General features: G+C 42.2%; 2 protein-coding genes and 1 pseudogene across 3 annotated transcripts in view; all 3 read right to left on the bottom strand.

Annotated features, from left to right (window-relative positions):
* Positions 1–1,238: 1,238 nt before the first annotated feature.
* Positions 1,239–10,306, bottom strand: ube2g2 (ubiquitin-conjugating enzyme E2G 2). Its single transcript, XM_079169592.1, has 6 exons — positions 10,164–10,306; positions 9,471–9,506; positions 8,251–8,296; positions 4,219–4,337; positions 3,192–3,332; positions 1,239–2,285 (listed from the first exon to the last, which is right to left on the bottom strand). Exons 1-6 carry the CDS (start codon positions 10,204–10,206, stop codon positions 2,173–2,175), a joined length of 498 nt encoding a protein of 165 aa, XP_079025718.1. The 5' UTR covers positions 10,207–10,306; the 3' UTR covers positions 1,239–2,172.
* Positions 10,307–10,788: 482 nt separating this feature from the next.
* On the bottom strand, positions 10,789–12,161 carry LOC306704114 (olfactory receptor 1496-like; annotated as a pseudogene). The gene is made up of 3 exons: positions 12,054–12,161; positions 11,576–12,016; positions 10,789–10,990 (listed from the first exon to the last, which is right to left on the bottom strand). The product of its transcript is annotated as an olfactory receptor 1496-like (transcript).
* A 5,430-nt stretch (positions 12,162–17,591) lies between these two features.
* The window catches only part of LOC306704115 (myosin light chain kinase, smooth muscle-like), a gene marked incomplete at its 5' end in the record, with an annotated part of 34,953 nt that continues 28,888 nt past the window's right edge, over positions 17,592–23,656 (bottom strand). Inside the window, 10 exons of the mRNA XM_079170327.1 lie at positions 17,592–19,651; positions 20,223–20,335; positions 20,550–20,678; positions 20,810–20,900; positions 21,088–21,211; positions 21,308–21,460; positions 21,649–21,772; positions 22,094–22,311; positions 23,250–23,453; positions 23,550–23,640. Coding sequence (XP_079026453.1) covers positions 19,514–19,651; positions 20,223–20,335; positions 20,550–20,678; positions 20,810–20,900; positions 21,088–21,211; positions 21,308–21,460; positions 21,649–21,772; positions 22,094–22,311; positions 23,250–23,453; positions 23,550–23,640 — 1,385 coding nt within the window. The 3' untranslated portion in view covers positions 17,592–19,513. The remainder of the gene's footprint in view (positions 19,652–20,222; positions 20,336–20,549; positions 20,679–20,809; positions 20,901–21,087; positions 21,212–21,307; positions 21,461–21,648; positions 21,773–22,093; positions 22,312–23,249; positions 23,454–23,549; positions 23,641–23,656) is intronic.

Below are 23,656 nucleotides of genomic sequence, written 5' to 3' on the forward strand. Positions count from 1 at the left end.
AGTTTATTATATAAACATGAGGATCAAACCTGGTCGAAGGGTCAAAGGTCCTGGATCAGTTAGTCTCCTGGACCTGGTCCTGAATCTTCCTCTTTTATATTCTTCTGTCCCCCAAATATAATAATAACAATTAAAAAGCTGGTCTTTAAAACCCAAAATAAAACCTCCTGGTTGATGAAGATGAAGACGTCCTCAGGTCGCTGTCTGTCTGCACACTGACTGCAGGATCAGCTGCAGGTGAGACACACTGAGGAGAGAGAGACAGCTCACCTGAAGCTGAGTCAGGCTCGCTCGCCCATATTTAAATATAAAAGACTGGGAGGAGCTGGAGAGAGAGAGAGACAGAGAGAGAGAGAGAGAGAGAGAGACACAGAGAGCGACAGAGAGAGAGAGACAGAGAGAGAGAGAGAGAGAGAGAGAGAGAGACAGAGAGAGACACAGAGAGAGAGAGAGAGAGAGAGACTAATTGTATTAGTACTCTTACTGATGTTAGTTTTTAGATTGTTGTATTAGTACTTTTACTAGTATAATACAAAGTTGTAGAAGTTTTGCCTTGTCTTGTGTCTCATTCAGAGGAACATCAGACTCGTATTATATTCATAGTTTATTTAAATCAACAGATTCCTCATGAAGCCTCCACAGATGTTCATTTTCTACACTAAATATTGTATTTATTTAGTTTAAGTTTTCTTTTTGCGGTTTATTTGCCTTTTAGTTTCTGATGTTTACTTTAATACAGCAGCGACACACACACACACACACACACACACACACACGCGCACACACACGCACACACACACACAGGTAATAACAGTATCTGTGTAAACACACACACTAATGGTGTGTCTGTGTTCACACTCTGTCACTGTTTCTTCTTTGATGGTGTATTTGTTGGAGGCAGGTTGAGACAGGAAGCGCGCGCACACCACACACACACACACACACACACACACACACACGCACTTAACCTGCTGTGATGTCTCTGAATACTACATTACCCATGAGCCTCAGCTGTCAGAGGTGTGAATGATAACCAATCAGTACTTTTGAGTTGTACGAGTATTTACTGCTGATAGTAGTTTAGATTGTTGTATTAGTACTTTTACTGCTGATAGTAGTTTAGATTGTTGTATTAGTACCTTTCCTTCAGTAAGAAGCACTTCAGACCTCGTAGTACTCTTGCCGTTTGGGTTCATGTTGTTACGTCCAACAGATCAATAAGTGATAATCAGAGACCGTTTTATTTCTTTTTCTTTTTATTCTTTCAAAATAAAAGACAAATTAAAAGAAACTCTGCTGTCGTCTGAAACTTTAAAACCAGACGGGAAAACATCCAGCGACACTTTTTAAAAACCTCTGAACCCGACAAACGTCCTTCAGATAAAGTGCATAAAGTCCAACTGAGAGAAGCTGAAGGAGCTCCTGATCTTCATCATCATCACCTCGCCACAATAAAAGCAGCTCATCAGACCGACGGCAGCAGGAACCAGCGATTCATCTCTTCACTTGATCGCTAAGTTGTAGTTTAAAGAAAAACAAAAGTGTTTATCTACTCAAAGTACTGTGTAGAAGAAGTATCCGATTACATGCTGATTTAGTTGCTTTTCACATTAAAGGTTCATTCAAACCCTCTGATTGGTGCGTTGTTTCTGTAGATGACTTTATTCTGAAATCATTGTACTTCCTGATATGAAAACATGTTTTCTGCTGAACGTCATCACTCGTTCTCATAAACCTTCATTTTGAAAGGGTTCTTCACTTCACTGACTTCCTGCACTACAGGAGCATCTTCTTCTTTATTGGTCTATTTTTAATAGGTTTTTGTTATTGATTCGTGTTAAATATAATATATTGTATCGTTTATGTCCTGATTGTCATCAGTGTTTGCTTGTGACCTGCATGCATCAAATATTAATAATATTAATCATCACAATAAAGGAGCTGCTGCTGTCGGTCCACACAGGTCTGATGATGTCACTGTGACAATGATCACATGACTGTCGACCGGTTTTCTTCTTCGACTTTTAGTAAATTTGAAGTTGCGTAATGTTTGGATTGTGTATTAATCCAAACATGAGTGAAGTCTGTCCGTCAGTGTGTTGATTATTGATCCGTCTCAGCACCGCTCTGTGATTGGTTGATTGGTTTCCATGTTTGTGACGTGTTCGTTCTCTAAAGACTCAAAGACCTCCGGACGATCTTCTGAGCAAGTTTATAGAACTGATCTCTGTCCTCACGCCACATCTTAGACGCATCCACATTAGCTCCACTCTCATCATTAGGCTCTGAGAGAAGAGGAAGGAAACAAGGACACAAGTTAGGAAACAGAGGCAAAAAAGAGGGGAAACAAAGAGGAAACAAAGAGGAAATAAAGAGGAAACAAAGAGGAAACAGAGGAAATAAAGGGGAAACAAAGAGGAAACAAAGAGGAAACAAAGAGGAAACAGAGGGGAAACAAAGAGGAAACAGAGGGGAAACAAAGAGGAAACAAAGAGGAAACAGAGGGGAAACAAAGAGGAAACAGAGGGGAAACAAAGAGGAAACAAAGAGGAAACGGAGGGGAAACAAAGAGGAAACAAAGAGGAAACAAAGAGGAAACAGAGGGGAAACAAAGAGGAAACAGAGGGGAAACAAAGAGGAAACAAAGAGGAAACGGAGGGGAAACAAAGAGGAAACAGAGGGGAAACAAAGAGGAAACAAAGAGGAAACGGAGGGGAAACAAAGAGGAAACAAAGAGGAAATAAAGGGGAAACGGAGGGGAAACCAGAGGGGAAACAAAGAGGAAACAGAGGGGAAACAAAGGGGAAACAAAGAGGAAACAAAGAGGAAACAAAGAGGAAACAGAGGGGAAACAAAGAGGAAATAGAGGGGAAACAAAGGGGAAACAAAGAGGAAACAGAGGGGAAACAAAGAGGAAACAGAGGGGAAACAAAGAGGAAACAAAGAGGAAACAGAGGGGAAACAAAGAGGAAACAGAGGGGAAACAAAGAGGAAATAGAGGGGAAACAAAGGGGAAACAAAGAGGAAACAGAGGGGAAACAAAGAGGAAACAGAGGGGAAACAGAGGGGAAACAAAGAGGAAACAGAGGGGAAACAAAGAGGAAACAGAGGGGAAACAAGAGTGTCCGTCTTAAATGTCAGCATGACTCCAGTTCTTTGTTTAATGTCATGAAGCCTTAGTCTGTGTTTACCTGCCAACATGCTGACTACAGACAGCAGGATCTTCTCCACACTCTGGACTGGACTCCACCTCTCTGCACTGCTCTCGTAGCCCATCGGATCGTCACCTGGAGCGTGAAGGATGGAGATACACACCCGACCATCTGGATAGACTACAGGAGGAAGAAGTAGTTAGTATCACAACAGGAAGTCTAGAAACACTTTAGTTGAGCTTCAGTTTCAAGACTCTCTTACATTGAAAGTCAAGACTCTTTGTTTCTAGAGAGGCTTTAGTGTTGACAGGTGAGACTCAGGGACTTCTTTAGAAAAGGAGGAGATTTGTATTTATGTTAAATTTAATTTGAGTGTCCTCACATTTACTCCAAAAGCACCGTATGTTACTGTCAGCTGAGGCAGGAAATGAGAGATCATCATCAAACATCTGGCGGTGTTATCAGGTTGGGATCAGCTTCCTGTCATGGAGGTTCTTCATGCTCTCTGACAGCTGCAGGTTCTAACAGCTACTGCAGGCACCAACCATGTGTGTGACTATTTAAATAAAGTTTTATATTAAAGCTCAGAATGATCCTCGAGTTGAGACAGTTTGAGTCTCTGCAGCTCTCTTAAGTGTTTTCTTCTTCATGTGTTTCATCTTTATCTGCTGCTGTTTGTTGATGGAGGATCAGACGCTTCAGTTACAGCAGGAGGTTCATCTCCGGGCCATGCTGGTGTCTGTGATGGTGATGATGGTGATGATGATGATGATGATGATGATGACGGGTCACCATCGAGCGTCCTCGTCCTCTAATCAGTACGGAGCGCGCTCAGACCGTCTCCCTGCTGTGACATCATGGCTCAGGCTGCAGGCCACTAATCACAGCGCTAATGACAGCATGCTAACAACGTGCTAACAGCAAGCTACCGGTGCAGGGCGGCGGGTCCCGACAAGCCAAATGATGGGTTTGAAGTGGAACGCTGTCTCAGCAGGTTTCTGTTGTCACGGAGATGTCACGTGACGACTCAACAACTAAAGAAACGTTCCAAAAGAACCAAACTTACTGTTGGGGTGGAACATGTCGCAGGTGAACCTCATCTTGGGAGGACTGAGAGGATAATCAGACGGGAAGCTGAGGACAGCTGGAAACACGCCTCCTTCAAAACAGGTATCCTGAGGACCCCTGAAACACACACAGGAGAACCGGCTTAGAACCCTGTGAGGGTCTTCAAGTCCAGTACCGAACACGCAACAGAACCTCGTCTGGGAGACTGAAGACACGACTGAAAAGACTCGAGGACAGGAATGAATATATATGTATACATAAACACAGCACAGAAAGCAAGGACATTAGTGTTTGGTAGATTATTTCTCTGTTGTAACGATGCTTCTTGGCAATAAATCTCAAACCGTTGAAAGCCTGTTTAGTTCCCTTTAAACGGCCTCATGTGTGAGGAACATGCATGAGTGAGGAACATCCATGTGTGGGATGAGCAGCACAGCTGAGTATGAGGGTTGCACTCATGAAAAATGTGCCAAATCTTCTCTGCGATTAAAAATTGTAATCGTTGCCCAGCACTAACAAATACATAAATACATAGACAGAGTAGATAGAACACAGTACAGAATGAATAGGGGATTATTTCAGTTTTAGGAATGTTCTGTCGAATATGTCGACAGCTTAAACAGGACATTTATAGAGTCTCCCTGCCAGTCAACACCAGGATTCCTTTAGGTGTCTCCCCCACAAAGCTGTAACCCTAGGGGGGAACACTGCTCGTGGTCCCTTTGTGAGGATCTAGAGTTCCTTTCTGGAGGTAGCAGTCTTATAGATGGTTCTAGGGGTCCTTTGAGATTCTAGTGGTCCTTGTGGATGTTCTAGTGGTCACTCAGGGGGTTCTAGTGGGTGTGTAAAAGATTTTAGGAGTCCTTCGGGTGATGAACACCAAAGGAAGATGTTGGAGCGACATGTTGGACAGAGTTCTCACAGAGGAGACTGAAGGTGGAACCTCACTGACTCCCTTTATCTGGATGTCATCAAAGTAGAAATCCAACTAGTAGAAAACAATCACTGTTGATCAATGATGTACATAGGTGACTGACTCGCTGTCAGCCGTGTGAGGCTGTGTCATCAGAATAGAATCTAGATCTCACATCAACACTCTACTCACATCTACTCTCATCAACACTCAACTCACATCAACACTCTACTCACATCAACACTCTACTCACATCAACACTCTACTCACAACAACACTCTACTCACAACAACACTCTACTCACAACAACACTCTACTCACAACTACTCACATCAACACTCTACTCACATCAACACTCTACTCACATCAACACTCTACTTACATCAACACTCTACTCACATCAACACTCTACTCACATCAACACTCTACTCACATCAACACTCTACTCACATCAACACTCTACTCACATCAACACTCTACTCACATCAACACTCTACTTACATCAACACTCTACTCACATCAACACTCTACTCACATCAACACTCTACTCACATCAACACTCTACTCACAACAACACTCTACTCACATCTACTCACATCAACACTCTACTCACATCAACACTCTACTCACATCAACACTCTACTCTCGTCAACACTCTACTCTCGTCAACACTCTACTCTCGTCAACACTCTACTCACGTCAACACTCTACTCACATCAACACTCTACTCACATCAACACTCTACTCTCGTCAACACTCTACTCACGTCAACACTCTACTCACGTCAACACTCTACTCACGTCAACACTCTACTCACGTCAACACTCTACTCTCATCAACACTCTACTCACATCTACACTCTACTCTCATCAACACTCTACTCTCATCAACACTCTACTCTCATCAACACTCTACTCTCATCAACACTCTACTCTCATCAACACTCTACTCTCATCAACACTCTACTCTCATCAACACTCTACTCTCATCAACACTCTACTCACATCAACACTCTACTCTCATCAACACTCTACTCTCATCAACACTCTACTCTCATCAACACTCTACTCTCATCAACACTCTACTCTCATCAACACTCTACTCTCATCAACACTCTACTCACATCAACACTCTACTCTCATCAACACTCTACTCTCATCAACACTCTACTCTCATCAACACTCTACTCACGTCAACACTCTACTCTCATCAACACTCTACTCTCATCAACACTCTACTCTCATCAACACTCTACTCTCGTCAACACTCTACTCACGTCAACACTCTACTCACATCAACACTCTACTCTCATCAACACTCTACTCTCATCAACACTCTACTCTCATCAACACTCTACTCTCATCAACACTCTACTCTCATCAACACTCTACTCACATCAACACTTCATTACACACAAACATTCATGGACCTACATTTAGATGATGAAATAACCAGATGTTCATGTTTTCATACGTCTTTGCTCATTTTCTGATCATGACATTTGTAAACGTACACATGAGAGTCTGACAGGTAGCTCCACCTGAGTGTTGTCCCGGGTAATTATGGGATGTGGTGACGATGATGTCACGGTTGGACTGTGAATGAGCTGCAGGTTAAATTGAAGGGCAGCCTGAGGCTGCGTTCACAACAAACAACCAACGCTAGAAACAACTAGAGCTGCTTTAAATGTGGTCCCAGACCCACACAGGGAACAGAGGATAGGTCACAGGGAGGAAGGATAGGTCACAGGGAGGAAGGATAGGTCACAGGGAGGAAGGATAGGTCACAGGGAGGAAGGATAGGTCACAAGGAGGAAGGATAGGTCACAGGGAACAGAGGATAGGTCACGGGGAGGAAGGATAGGTCACAGGGAGGAAGGATAGGTCACAGGGAGGAGGGATAGGTCACAGGGAGGAAGGATAGGTCACAGGGAGGAGGGATAGGTCACAGGGAGGAAGGATAGGTCACAGGGAGGAAGGATAGGTCACAGGGAGGAAGGATAGGTCACAGGGAGGAAGGATAGGTCACAGGGAGGAAGGATAGGTCACAGGGAGGAGGGATAGGTCACAGGGAACAGAGGATAGGTCACAGGGAGGAAGGATAGGTCACAGGGAGGAAGGATAGGTCACAGGGAGGAGGGATAGGTCACAGGGAGGAAGGATAGGTCACAGGGAGGAAGGATAGGTCACAGGGAGGAAGGATAGGTCACAGGGAGGAGGGATAGGTCACAGGGAGGAGGGATAGGTCACAGGGAGGAAGGATAGGTCACAGGGAGGAAGGATAGGTCACAGGGAGGAAGGATAGGTCACAGGGAGGAGGGATAGGTCACAGGGAGGAAGGATAGGTCACAGGGAGGAGGAATAGGTCACAGGGATCGGTCACAGGGAGGAGGGATAGGTCACAGGGAGGAGGGATAGGTCACAGGGAGGAAGGATAGGTCACAGGGAGGAGGGATAGGTCACAGGGAGGAGGGATAGGTCACAGGGATAGGTCACAGGGAGGAGGGATAGGTCACAGGGATAGGTCACAGGGAGGAGGGATAGGTTACAGGGAGGAGGGATAGGTCACAAACAGGCGTGTGTCGGTCCATCAGCAGTAAAGCAGAGCTCTGCTATCGTCCTCTTTGTTACTCGTGATAAACATGATCACTATGAAATATTTAACACTTACTTAAAAAGAGACTGTTGACTAAAAAATGTTGCATTTGAAATAAAAATGCAATTATTCTGCATATTTCCTGAGATTACTAATATTGTCAGCGACCAGGTACAATATTACTTTAAAGCAATAAATAAAAAGGTTAAAGTCAAGAACTATTGAATGTATTCATTTGTAGATTTGTATTATTAAGTTTAAATGTTAAATATACTAAATACCTGGCCAAGAGAACGCAGTTATGTTAAAGTATTGTGTATATAACGCAACGTGTTCGGCACTGGAGACACTCGTCAAACACCAGTTTGAATAAATGTCAGTAAATATATGTTTGTTTATATATCCTGACGTGTTTTACTGTATACGTTCATAAATATGTGGTTTGTCAACGACCCAAACACAGTAGTGACGTCATTGTTTACAGACAGTGTTTATACTGTTGTTATAACACAATGTACTCACATGATGAGAGCCTCCCACTCAAAGAAGTTCTCCTCATTGGCCGGACCTGCAGAGACAAACACCTTCACTCAGGTACTGTACTTTATCTGGTCCTGAACCAGTCTCCGTGTAGTCCTGGTCCTCTACATGAACCAGCCTCAGTGTAGTCCTGATCCTCTACATGAACCAGTCTCAGTGTAGTCCTGGTCCTCTATCAGACCTCCATCAGTAAAGAGACCATCAGAGAGAAGATGGTCTGTTTCTATAGAGTTATTCTTGAAGCTCGTCATCGGAGCCACCGGGTCGGGTTCTGGTGAAACCAGATGAACTCATGCAGGTTCACCAGAACCTCCTTCAGTTCAGACTCCAGCAGAGACCGGTCCACCGTGGACAGACCCAGATCCTCCAGCAGAGACCGGTCCACCGTGGACAGACCCAGATCCTCCAGCAGAGACCTGGTCCACCGCAGTACAATGAGCAGGACTCTGGTGCTCAGAAACTACCACTTTAGTCCACAGGGGCGCCAGAATCAACACTAAGTTAAAGTTCCTTGTCGTAACTTTAAGTACAATTTTGAGTTGTTGTACTTTACTTCAGTATTTTCAGGTACTTCTCCTCCACTGCCTCTCAGAGGTTAATAAATATATATATATATATATATATATATATATATATATATATATATATATATATATATATATAAATATATATATATATATTGTATTTTAGTTACTTACTACTTTTACTTTGGGGACTTAAAGTATATCTCGGGTTAAAACTTTTGTCCTCGAGTTAAGTTTTGGAACAGAATACTATTATCTGTTACATTTGTAACAAGTATTTTTACACTGTGGTATTAGTACTTTTACTGAAGTACAAGATCTGAGTATGCATTTAACGACAGCCAAAGAGACTGAAATATTTCTGGTTCACAAAACAGTAAAAGGGAACTAGAAGTGTCTTCATATTACAATGTTCTCATAACCTATTGTTGCTTGTGTGGCTGTAAACTCTTTAAAATGTTTTCATAAAAAACAAGAATAAAAACTATTTTCTGGACAAAAATAAGACAAATTCTTCAGCTCCAGCTTCTTAACTCTGAGGGCTTTTTTTGTGTTTATTTCACTTTGAAAACATCAACTTCTTCAGGTTTTCTATTAGGAGAAAATACTCCTTAAAGTATTTGATAATGACATCACCTCAAAGTAAAAACACACATTAACCGGTTCAGACTGTCTCACCTGCAACGATCCCCTCAGGTGGGTTCAGGGTCAGCTCTGAAACACACACACACACACACACACACACACACACACACACACACACACACACACACACACACACACACACACACATTAGCTCAAGCTCACAATCATTAGCTCAAGCTAACACACATTAGCTCAAGCTAACAAACATTAGCTCAAGCTAACACACATTAGCTCAAGCTAACAAACATTAGCTCAAGCTCACACACATTGGCTCAAACCAACTTAGAGACACTTGTATGTTAACACATGCCATGTTGAGCTAACACTAAGGCTAATCATCAGAGCTAACCTAGTAGCCATGGCTAGCTAGCACCAGGTCTATTTTAAAAGTTACATCATCATGTTTACGAGGAACCTTCTGGAGACGCTGACGAGCTGCTCAAAACATTCATATAATGAGTTCTCTTATCGCGGTTAAAGCTGCTCGGTGTTTAAAAATAACGCCGAATTAAAGTTATTTCCCTGCTTCTTATGAAAAGCTTATATATATATATATATGTTGAAATACATAAAGGACAGTAAATAGAGCGAGGACATCACTAAATCTCCCGTTTAGTCAATGGAGTCTGGTGCGGGAGGATTACAAGGAGCTCAGAGGACTGTTAGCTCAGCTGTTAGCCACCATGAAAAGGTTCTCTCCCATTGGCTGGAGGAGGTGTCACTCACGTTTATACTCCGCCATGAGTCTCTTCAGCGCGGTGCCGGCCATCGCGGTTTAACGGGAGAAATAGAAAAAGAAGAAGAAGCTCCGAGTTTATACTGTTTTACTCCGCAAGCGTATCTGTCGACTAGCAGCTAATGCGCATGCGCGTGTTGTGATGTTTATGAGTGAACGTGTCAGCCGACAGCGCCCTCTGCTGGAGGAACGTCATGACGTCGGTGTTCAATATTCAGTACTAATACCTGTAAATAATACTTTATTACTTTATAATCCTGCATTTAAACTTACTGTAAGTAAAAAGTACAGAAGTAATTATGATCAGATAAATATATTTAAAGTATCAAAAGTAAAATCACTAATTATTATTATTATAGTTTTATTATCAAAAACAAACTTTATATTTATGTATGTATATATATATAACTACATATAAAATAACATTATTACCATATCTATATACAGCATATTGCAACATATTGAGAGTTTATTAACACAGTATTATATTATAACAAGTCAATGAGATCATTTATAAATATATATACTGTATATTTATATATTTATATTTATATATTAATTTCTACACTCATTCATCAGCTGATCATCTGTCTCTCCGGCAGCTCATGAGCGTCCTCAGGTGAGTGAGGATCTCCATAGATCCAGTCCATAGATCACCGGGTTCAGGACCGTCGGGACCACCAGAACCAACACGGTGCTGACGACGCTGACGGGATCGCTGGCGGCCTGCGGCGAACTCATGGGGCGGTGCATCAGTTCGTAGACGGAGCAGGCGAAGTAGTTGACGAAGACCAGCAGGTGAGGCAGACAGGTGAGCCTACAGGGCAGTGAAAGGAACAGCTCCTTCCTATCTCCAGGCCATGGTCTAGCTCTACACCCCCCCCGACCACTCCGCTCTGCTGCCTCGGGGCGATCGGTTCCCCGTCGCTCAGAGGTCCCTGCGGCCGATGGACCCGGTCTCTGTTCTCTGTCCTGGCCCCACGATGGTGGAATGAACTCCCCACTGACGTCAGGACAGCAGAGTCGCTGCCCATCTTCCATCAGGCTGAAGACTCACCTCTTCATGAAGGTCTACCCTGAGCCTTCCTCTCAGCACTGGTTGTGTTCATGCTAGTGTGTTTCTGTACGTCTGCTCTGGTTTCTGCTCTGAGATGTTTAAAGGAGATGAACTCATGACTTCTGGTGACGAGTAGTTCTCTTGAACACTATGTTGAACACACTGACTGTAAGTCTCTTTGGATAAAAGCGTCTGCTCAATGACTGTGATGTGATGTGATGTAATGTGTGCAGCACTTAGTTGCTGAAGCTCCTCGAGCGCTGCGGACAGATGCAGAGGATCCGTCCATAGGAGAAGAGCAGGAAGGTGAAGGGCAGCAGGACCGTACTAGACATCAGTCCGTACACATCGCTGAGCAGCACCGCGCTGTCGTCGAAGCTACTTCTGACGAAGCTGTAGATTTCGCAGTAGATGTTGCCGCTGAACTGCGTGCAACAGAGCGGCAAGCGGCTGGCCAGCACCACCGCGCCGCCCGCCAGAGCGGCAGGCAGCAGCCAGCTGAACAGCAGCAGCGCCGCTACCGCGGACGGAGACACCAGCGTGGCGTAGCGAGGCGTAGCGAGGCGGGCGGCAGATGCACAGGTATCGGTCGAGGGCCATGGCCGACAGCAGCATGTAGCTGGTCCCGGCCACAGAGTACATGGTGTAGGCCTGACCCAGGCACGAGGACCGGGACACCTGCACGATGCCGTCACCCGATAGCAGGTCGTACAGAAGTTTGGGGTAAAACGCGGTGCTGCCCACCAGAGAGTTCAGCAGAACTGCCGCCACGAAGGCGAACATCGGCTGGCGAAGAGTTTCCCGCGAACAGATGAGACCGCACCAGAGAGTCGCTGAAGACCACGAAGAGGTACACCGACACAAACACGAAGAAGAAGAGCGCCCCGTGGCCGGACAGCGGCGCGAGGCCATCCAGCGTCAGTGACGTCATGGAGGTCACGTTAAACATCATGAGGAGAAACAACAACCAGTGATTCACTTCAGATTAAAGAAGCGATTCCATCTGTATTTAACTCAACACCATGCCTCAATGTAACAGAGGACTCCTGCCAGAACTTCAGTCCCAGACTGATCATCTTGTCGATGGTGCTACAGGCTCACTGAGGAGGACTCTAGACTCTGTTGCTCCTCTAAAACAGAAGATAATAAAACAAAGGAGGTTCGCTCCACGGTACAACCCTCAAACCCGCAAATTAAAGCAAACATTATGAAAACTTGAAAGAACATGGCGTTCCACTAACTTGGAAGAATCTCGGTTAGTCTGGCGAGACAGTCTTAAGACATATAAGAAGGCGTCCGTAATGCCAGAGCAGCCTATTACTCATCATTAATAGAGACAAATAAGAACAAGCCCAGGTTCCTCTTCAGCACCGAGGCCAGACTGAGTCACGGCTCTGTTATTCCTACAGACCTCAGTAGTACTGACTTCATGAACTTCTTCAATGATAAGATTATAACTATTAGAGAGAACATTAATAATCTCCTGCCCTCGACCAGCACCGCTCTATCCTCAGATAGAGTACCCTTAGAAACAGCAGTAAACCCTGATATATATCTAGATGGCTTTACTTCCATCGACCTTGACAAATGAACTTCAACAATGTCTTCATCTAAACCTTCTACCTGTCTCACCCGATACTGACTAGACTGCTGAAAGATGTTTCACCGTTAGTTAGCACGTCTTTACTAGATATGATCAACCTGTCTGTACTAGCAGGCCGTGCACCACAGTCCTCCAGAGTAGCTGCAGTTAAACCTCTTCTGAAGAAGTTGGCTAACTATAGACCGACCTCTAACCTTCCCTTCCTCTCGAAGATCCTTCAGGAATCAGTAGCGAATCAGTTGTGAGGCTTTCTACGTAACAATAGTTTATTTGAGGATTTTCAGTCAGGATTTAGAAAGCATCACAGCACAGAGAGCTCTGGTTGAAATAACTAATGACCTTCTTATTGCATCAGACAAAGGACTCGTCTCTGTTCTTGTCTTGTTAGACCTTCGTGCTGCGTTCAACACCATTGATCGTTACATCCTGTTACAGAGACTAGAACATTATATCGGCATCAAAGGAACCGCACTGAACTGGTTTAAATCCTATTTATCAGATCGATCACAGTTTGTATAAACGATGAAACCTCGATGAACACCAACGTTAGTCACAGAGTTCCACAAGGTTCTGTGCTCGGACCAGTCTTGATCACCTTATATATGCTTCCTTTCAGCAATATTATCAGAAAACACTATAAACTTTCATTGTTATGCAGATGATACTCAATTATATCTATCGATCAAACCACATGAAACCAAGCAGCTCACTAAACTTCAAACATGCCTTAAGGACATAAAAACCTGATGACCTGCAACTTCCTCATGTCAATCTCAGACAAACCTGAAGTTATTCTACTCGGCCCAGAACAGCTCCGACATCAGTGATCTGATGATATAGTTTCATCACGCTGGCATCCAGCAGCACCGTAAAGAATCTCCGAGTTACCTTTGATCAGGATTTGTCTTTTAACTCTCAGATAAAACACATTTCTAGGACTGCCTTTTTTCACTTACGTAATATTTCAAAAATCAGGCACATCCTGTCTCAAAGCGATGCAGAGAAATGAGTTCATGCATTTGTTACCTCCAGACTAGATTACTGTGATTCCTTATTATCAGGCTGCTCGAATACGTCTCTTAAATCTCTCCAGCTGATCCAGAATGCTGCAGCTCGTGTACTAACAAAAACTAAGAAAGAGATGATGTTACTGCTGTATTAGCATCTCTGCACTGGCTCCCTGTAAAATCTAGAACAGAATATAAAATTCTAGTTTGTGATAAACTGAAGGATGAAGTGTTCCTTTATGTGTTGATGGTGAATGTTTGAGATACACTGAAGGATGAAGTGTTCCTTTACGTGTTGATGATGAATGTTTGTGATAAACTGAAGGATGAAGTGTTTCTTTACGTGTTGATGATGAATGTTTGTGATAAACTGAAGGATGAAGTGTTCCTTTATGTGTTGATGATGAATGTTTGTGATAAACTGAAGGATGAAGTGTTCCTTTACGTGTTGATGATGAATGTTTGTGATAAACTGAAGGATGAAGTGTTCCTTTATGTGTTGATGATGAATGTTTGTGATAAACTGAAGGATGAAGTGTTCCTTTATGTGTTGATGATGAATGTTTGTGATAAACTGAAGGATGAAGTGTTCCTTTACGTGTTGATGATGAATGTTTGTGATAAACTGAAGGATGAAGTGTTCCTTTATGTGTTGATGATGAATGTTTGTGATAAACTGAAGGATGAAGTGTTCCTTTATGTGTTGATGATGAATGTTTGTGATAAACTGAAGGATGAAGTGTTCCTTTACGTGTTGATGATGAATGTTTGTGATAAACTGAAGGATGAAGTGTTCCTTTATGTGTTGATGATGAATGTTTGTGATAAACTGAAGGATGAAGTGTTCCTTTACGTGTTGATGATGAATGTTTGTGATAAACTGAAGGATGAAGTGTTCCTTTATGTGTTGATGATGAATGTTTGAGATACACTGAAGGATGAAGTGTTCCTTTATGTGTTGATGATGAATGTTTGTGATAAACTGAAGGATGAAGTGTTCCTTTATGTGTTGATGATGAATGTTTGTGATAAACTGAAGGATGAAGTGTTCCTTTATGTGTTGATGATGAATGTTTGTGATAAACTGAAGGATGAAGTGTTCCTTTATGTGTTGATGGTGAATGTTTGTGATAAACTGAAGGATGAAGTGTTCCTTTATGTGTTGATGTTGAATGTTTGTGATAAACTGAAGGATGAAGTGTTCCTTTACGTGTTGATGATGAATGTTTGTGATAAACTGAAGGATGAAGTGTTTCTTTACGTGTTGATGATGAATGTTTGTGATAAACTGAAGGATGAAGTGTTCCTTTATGTGTTGATGATGAATGTTTGTGATAAACTGAAGGATGAAGTGTTCCTTTACGTGTTGATGATGAATGTTTGTGATAAACTGAAGGATGAAGTGTTCCTTTACGTGTTGATGATGAATGTTTGTGATAAACTGAAGGATGAAGTGTTCCTTTATGTGTTGATGATGAATGTTTGAGATACACTGAAGGATGAAGTGTTCCTTTATGTGTTGATGATGAATGTTTGTGATAAACTGAAGGATGAAGTGTTTCTTTACATGTTGATGATGAATGTTTGTGATAAACTGAAGGATGAAGTGTTTCTTTATGTGTTGATGTTGAATGTTTGTGATAAACTGAAGGATGAAGTGTTCCTTTATGTGTTGATGATGAATGTTTGTGATAAACTGAAGGATGAAGTGTTCCTTTATGTGTTGATGATGAATGTTTGTGATAAACTGAAGGATGAAGTGTTCCTTTATGTGTTGATGATGAATGTTTGTGATAAACTGAAGGATGAAGTGTTCCTTTATGTGTTGATGTTGAATGTTTGTGATAAATTGAAGGATGAAGTGTTCCTTTATGTGTTGATGTTGAATGTTTGTGATAAACTGAAGGATTAAGTGTTCCTTTATGTGTTGATGTTGAATGTTTGTGATAAACTGAAAAGAGTATTTCTTCGACACAGTAGCTGGTTTTGTGATAGATTTATTTATTTTCTTTAACTACAGTCGTAGTGTTCTCATACATGTCATCTGCAGTTCATGAAACCGATATATATTTATACAAATAGAGAAATATAATCTACATACATCTAATACAAAACAAACCAGTCTGTGAGTGAATCCACTGTTTGGTTCAGTTGTAATAACGGTGACAAGTTAAGTGCTGGAGAGAAGATCTGCTCACATGATATCAGAATTATGAATCTGTGCATTAAATAAGTCTAAAAATAAAACATTCTGAAAACAAACAACCACCAAACACACAAACATTAGATGATCAAACACACACCTGTGAGTTCTTAAAGAAGTTTCTTTGGTTGAGAAGAGAATCAGCCCTGAAAACCTTTAAATAAATGTTTTAAAGCACAAACAAAGAGCTGGAATGTGGAAAAAAATAAATGAGTTCAAAGATACGAGTTCACCAACATGTCGACTCAGCAGAGACGCCTTTAAACTACCGAGGGGTCAGAGGTCACAGGTTAAAATGTGAAGTTGAAGAAAACGTTCAACATGACGTCTTCATGTGTTTGTGATATTTAATATTACAGAACAATTCATTTGTAATATTTGCAAAAATGGTTTGAGTTGCACTTGTGCTCGACTTTCGGCAAAGAAGATAATTTGAATTACCAAAATCATAATTACGAGATCTTTTAATAATAAAATAATAAAATCAGTATGAAACTAATTTACCTCAAAATGACTAAATCTGAAATTAAGAATAGATTTCTTAATCTTGAGGTGAAAATTCAAGATCTCACAATCTTGTAATTATAATTTTTGTATCTCGTAAATTTCAGATTAAGTCTCTAGATTTAACGATATTGTACCTCAGAGTTAAGAAATCACATCTAATTTCCTAATTTTGAGGTCCAATTTTTAAAATACGTTTTCTTTTCTTGACGTCATTAAAGAGTTAAGAGCTGTACAACGTAGTATTTCCTGAATATTTAGTAGTATTTTGTTTCTAAATGAATGAAATCATCTCGACATGCTAACAAACGTGTTTTCAAGGCAGCCAAAAGATAAAAAAGACTTATTTTGTCCCACAACGTCTCAAATGTGATCGTAGAAAAATCCTCCAGACGTCATTAAAAGTTGCATTAAGGCAAACAACGTAAGTCCACGTCAGCTGGAAGATGCTTTCAAAGCAAAACTCAAAAATACAAACAAGATAAGGAAAAGTGCTCGAACAGAAGAAAGAAAGCGACACGTTCAACATTTGTTATTATAAACTAAAACGTGGATTATTGTGATATCTTTTATATCTGAGCCTCACAGTCACAGAGTCCGGTCACAGTACAATTAAGGCACTTGGTTTTTATTTAGCAGCTCAGAGTGGCAATACTTTGACTTTGGAAGACTTCATTACCCAGAAACCCCTTGTGGCGAAGTAACCCTGATCACTGCGTGTTGTTCTTGTGTAACGAACGATCACTTCGAAGAATAAAAGTTAAATCTGGGACGAACATGAAGTGAAAATACTGATAGTAAATAAAATGATAACGAGAAGAAAAACGAGCTGTGCTAACATGCTAACATCATGACGCCAACGTTAGCTAACATGCTGATATCACTACGGCAACATTAGCTAACATGGTAACATCACAACGCCAACGTTAGCTAACATGCTGCCATCACAATGCCAACATTAGCTAACATGCTGATATCACTACGCCAACGTTAGCTGACGTGGTAACATCACTACGCCAACGTTAGCTAACATGCTGACATCACTACGCCAACGTTAGCTAATGTGCTGACATCACGACGCCAACGTTAGCTAATGTTTGTTAGCTAGCTAATGTTTGTTAGCCAGCTAATGTTAGCTAACGGTGACATTAGCTGTTACTGTTACTGTCATTATTATTATGATTTAATTCATGATTAACACATTTATTAATTGTTAAACGACTGATTTGAATTTAGTCTATAATGTATTCTGATTTTTTTTCAAACTGCTTAAATTAAAGCCCCAAGCTCTGCTGCTAGTAAGCTAATGTTTGTTAGCTACTGAGCTAACATTAATAAACAAACGCTAGTTAGCTGTCAATCACAAATGAGTTCTAGTGAGGTTTAATATGTAGTTATGTTCCCGTCTCAAGGTGATCAGTTCATCTGTCTTTGAGTCGTCACCACACCATTAGCCACAGTGCTAACACCACGCTAACACCACATGGTCTGCCTTGTTGTTTGGAGTCAGTTTTATCGATCGGTGACCTAAACTCTGTGAGTGTAAAGTTCCTCTCGGCCTTCATCCTACCATCGTCTTCCTCCCACAGGGAGCAGGTTAGAGAGGCAAAGGCCCACACGCCCCCAAGAACTACAGCTCCCATGCGTCTTTGGGGGAAGGAGCTGCACACGTTCCGTTAGCATTAGAGTGCTAACGGACTAGCATGTGTTGAGCTAGCACCTCTTCATGAATGTGTTTCCTCTGTATGAAAGATGATACTGGGAGTTTTATGTTTGTATATTTAACATGTTCAACTTTATATTTAACTTGTTAAAGCTTCTTAACAAACATGTTGAATGGAGTTTTTTGGAATATTTAGGATCAGTAGTCGTGTTCCCATGAACATATTTTCATGCTAATTTTGCAGAATCACAGACGAACATTTAGGTCACATGGGCTTGTGTCTTTCTGGATATTTATTCATAATTTTAACCGTCGCCATCTTGTTATTTTGCAACCAGAAGTGAGACAAGAGGGCGGAGCTACGAACAACTAAGAAATTAATAAAACATTTGTGTGTTTTCCCGTACTACTGTCTTTGTGGGGACCATGTTTTTAGCCTGCAGAGCGAGGACACTTTTCTTTCCCCTTCAGGCGGTGGTGGAGGAAGTATTCCATACCTTTAATATTAGTCCACTGGAAGTAAAAAAAAGGACTGTATATAAGAAGTGGACGTAGTCATCGTGACGTAACCCATTGGACCAATGTTTGTTTGTTTTTAACCGATGAATAGACGCCGTATACGTCTCTGGTAGAGACCTGTCAATCCCTGTGTAGCCCCGCCCTAAAGCATCCCCTGCTTTATGGTCTGTGTGACTCTAAATGGACCATCATTCACTAAATGAACATCATGCTGTATTGAAGAAGACTTGAAACTAGAGATTGAGACCATAAACTCATGTTTACAATGTTTACTGAGGTAATAAATCAAGAGAGAAGTAGAGTCATTTTCTCATAGACTTCTATACAACCAGAGGAGTCGCCCCCTGGTGGACACTAGAGAGAATGCAGCTTTAACACATGAAGCTTCCTGTTCTCTTCTTCTTCTTCTTCTACTCTTTTAACTGGCAGATTACAAACATGTAGACAAGTTTATTCTCTTCAGCTCATAACTCGAATTTTTTTTTTGTGACATTTTCTTAAAATTTGCTGAACAATTGAATGGAAACACGACAACTGTTTGTTAGCTAGTCTCAGTTCATAGACTGTGAGAAGAAACCCACCAATGAATGGAGGCTAACCTGAGGGGGCGGGGGGGGGGCTTCTATTCTCCAGGTTTCAGGTGGGCGGGACTTAGCACACATCATCACTGCTCATGACGAAACCCCGCCCACCACCTCCTCCTCCAATCACAACCTTCCTGCTCAGGTTTGAAGAGGAGCTCCTCCTCCTCCTCCTCCTGTGGGAGTCCAGACCAACACATGCTCTATTCCTCCTCCTCCTCCTCCTCCTCCTCTTCTTCCTCTCCAGCCATCACCTCCACCAGCAGCTCAGCGGTGCAGGTCGCCTCACCGAGACTGTTGACCGCCTTCACCGTGTACTTGGAGTCATCGTCACCTGACACCTGGAGAGGAGGTGAGGAGGAGGTGAGATGAAGAAGAAGTGAGGAAGAGGTGAAGAGGAGGTGAAAAGGAAGTAAAGACGAAGTGAAAAGGAACTGAGGGTGAAGAGGAAGTAAGGTGGAAGTGAAGAAGTGAAGAGGAAGGGAGGAGGAAGTGAAGAGGAAGTGAAGAGGAAATAAGGTGGAAGTGAGGAAGTGACGTGGAGGTAAAGAGGAAATGAAGAGGAAGTGAGATGGAAGTGAGGTGGAGGCGAAGATGAAGTAACGTGAAGGTAAAGAGGAACGAAGAGAAAGTGAGGAGGAAGTGAGGAGGAAGTGAAGTGGAGGTGAAGAGAAGAGGAAGTGAAGAAGTAGTAAGGAGGAAGTGAAGAGGAAGTTAAGTGGAAGTGAAGAAGAAGTGAGGAGGAAGTGAAGAGGAAGTAAAGTGGAAGTGAGGATGAAGTGAAGAAGTGAGAAGGAAGTGAAGAGGAAGTCAAGTGGAAGTGAGGAGGAAGTGAAGAGGAAGTAAAGTGGAAGTGAGGAGGAAGTGAAGAGCAGGTTTCACAGCAGAATAACAAAGAACAAAGGAGTCGACCTCTGAAATGACCAGACTGCAGTTTCCTTCCTCGTCGTAGTCGATTTGAAAATGTCGCGTCTCTTTGATCGGCTGCTCGTCTTTGTACCAAACCACCTCTGGATCGGGGAAACCTGGAGAACCAGTATTGATGATCAGGATCAATAAGAACCAGTATTGATGATCAGGATCAATAAGAACCAGTATTGATGATCAGGATCAATAAGAACCAGTATTGATGATCAGGATCAATAAGAACCAGTATTGATGATCAGGATCAATAAGAACCAGTATTGATGATCAGGATCAATAAGAACCAGTATTGATGATCAGGATGAGGTCTTTTACCTTCGATCTTGCAGTCGAAGCGAGCAGCGCTGCCCTCCACCACCTCAACGTCTTTGATCACAGAACTGAACGAAGGTTTACACTCTGTCTTCTGATCGAACTCCAAACACTCCAGGAACTGGTTATCTTCTACACACACACACACGCAGACACACACACACACACACACACGCACGCACGCACACACACATACACACAGTGTCACACTAGATATAATAACATTAACAACAGAAGAAGAAGGTTCTGGTGACCCGGCTGACCTTCGGTCGGCGACCCTTTCTTGGCGCTGACTCCGGCCATCATCGCCATGGACGACAGGCGGCCGATGGCTCGAACAGCGTGACCGGTTTTCTACCACAGAAGAAGAAACACGGTCACTATCTGTCCTGCTGAGGAGTGTTAATAACTTAATGATCTAATCGAGCAGACATCTTTGTTCCATTCCCTTTTGTTCTGTAGTTTTTCTACTTAGAACGGTTTGTTTTGTATTACAGTATAAAATGCTGTGTCATGTTATAGCATGCTGTGTCATGTTTACCTGCCATTTCCTCCTCAGGATGTACTTCTTCATCCTCTCCTTGGAGAGCTTCTTGGCCTTCATGGTGGTGGTGTCCTGCTTCAGCCAGGTGTGTTCATAGCACTGAGCACAGGTGAGCCTGGCCCTGACACACACACACACACACACACACACACAGAGGCTTCAGACAGAAGGCTATCGATGCTATCGATGCTATCGATGCTATCGAGTGTGTTCTTACTTCATGTCTTTCTTCAGCAGGTTGGTGATGAAGTCTTTTCCGTTGTCTGAGATCTCGTCGAAGGCGTCGTCCTCAAAGTCCCAGGAGGCCGAGGTCACGTTGGATAAAGTCTCGTTGTCGTTGTCGCCCATGAAGGGAGACAAACCGCTCAGCCTGAGGGACGACAACACAGAACTGAGCCAAACTGAGCCAGACTAAAGTTAACCTAACTACATACTACTACTAGCTAAAAATAAAAACAAAATGAATGAAGCTAAGCTAAGTGAAGCCAAGCTACAATAAGCTAAACTCAAAGACCATGAAAACAAAATGATGCTAAGCTAAGCTAAAGATAGACTCACAGTATGTAACAGATGACTCCTATACTCCACATGTCGGTGGGATAACTGATGGCTTCATAGTTGATCACTTCTGGAGCCACAAACTCTGGAGTCCCAAATAAAACCTTCAGAGTTCCTGCGTTTTCTGTTGAAGAGAAAAGAGTTCGATTAAAAGATAAACAGTCAAAAATGATCAGGGGCGGCCATTTTAGGACATATCAGACTAACTGTTAACGTTATCAATGTCGTTTTCTCTAAACCTGCTTTCTGAACTGTGTTAGCATTGTATTAGCATAATGTTAGCATAATAATAGCATAATGATAGTATAATGTTCGCATAGTGTTTGATTATTTGTATAGTTATTAAGATGCATCATTAATATCTGAAGTATATTTAATGTAAATTCATTGGATATTTGTCTCAGTCTGGATCAATAAAGTTTAGTCAAACTCCTCAGTGAGTCACCTAGTCGCCTGGCGAGGCCGAAGTCGATGAGTTTGATTTTCCCGCCGGTCTTGTTGACACACATGATGTTCTCTGGTTTCAGGTCCAGGTGGACGATTCCCTGTTTGTGGATGAAACTGACGCCATCGATGATCTGCAGCATGTATCTGATCACCTCCCTCTCCGTCAGCTCGAAGTCCTCATCGATGATCCGCTCAAACAGCTCGCCACCGGAGATCCTGCAGAGAAACATCTGGTTCATAGGACTACAGAGAAACATCTGGTTCATAGGACTACAAAAACATATCTGTTCTGTTACAGCTCATAGAACTACAAAAACACGACGACGGTTTAGCCTCTGAGGACAACGATCTTAGAGCATCTTGTCGTCTCATCTCTAGAAACACATCACTAAATAAAAGAGCTCATAAATCTGAGTCATTATTCATGATAGCCGATTGGTTCCCAGATTAGAACATCAGCCAATAAGCTCCTCCTCTTTGATCTCCACACAATCTGTTTACCTTCATTCAACCAAAGTCTGCTGCATCGTGATTGGTCGATACGACTCAGACTACAAACCAGAAGGATTCTTTCCGGAGGAAAACCCTACCAAAATAAGAGTCTGATGACTTCCTTTTTGTTCATCAGTTTTTATCTTATCAGCAGATATTTCATGTTTATCAGAATAAATAAATGTTTCTAAATGAAGAGATATTTCTGAGTTATAATCAGATAAAGACTCTGTTGATCATCACTGCTCTAAAATTAGCAGACAGGAAATAGCTGCTGTCATTCCGCTCATAGTTGGACAGAAAGTTATTTTCCAACGTCGTTTGAAACAAAAACATCTGGTTTGTGTTTCCAGTTCAAACTGATCAGAGATCAGCTGCAGGTTTAAGTTTCTACAGTAAAAAGATCTGAACAGAACGTGTAGAATCATAAACGTTTATTATTTTATTTCATAACCTAAATGGAAGAAGCCCATTGGCTGTTTGTGGAGGGAACTAGTCTTTATGCTAAGCTAAGCTAACCAGCTGCTGGCATTAATACATTCAACATAAGTTAGCTTCTTATTTATCTTCTTTTTGTTTTGTTAAATTTAGTTTTCTCTGTTTTAACATTGTTAAGAAAAGTATAATTATACTGTATTTAATAAATAATAAAACCAACGTACATCTCGAGCACCATGACGATGTCCGACTTCCCCTCGAAGGCGTCGATGCACTGCACCAGTTTCGGGTGGTGCAGGCTGTTCATGATGCCGATCTCGTGCCGGACGTTGTCCTTGTCCTTCGCCGAGTACGCCTTGATGAACTTCCCCGCCCACACCTTCTTCGTGGCCTTCTCCACCAGCTTGAAGACCTGACCGAACTTCCCCCTGTCACACATAAACACAGTGACGTCTTTAGAAACGGCCTCTTCGCGCTACATCACAGGTGCATTGTGGGTGAGGAGTGAGTGGGCGGAGCCTCACGTTCCCAGCCGCTCCTCCACGTCGTACAGCTCCTTCACCTTCACGTCGGTCCTGATGGACACGTCTCTGTAGTCGGGCTCCTTGTCCAGGTCTGAAAACACCGAGGT

Source organism: Pholis gunnellus (assembly GCF_910591455.1).
Source record: "Pholis gunnellus genome assembly, chromosome: 12".
Taxonomy (NCBI): domain Eukaryota; kingdom Metazoa; phylum Chordata; class Actinopteri; order Perciformes; family Pholidae; genus Pholis; species Pholis gunnellus.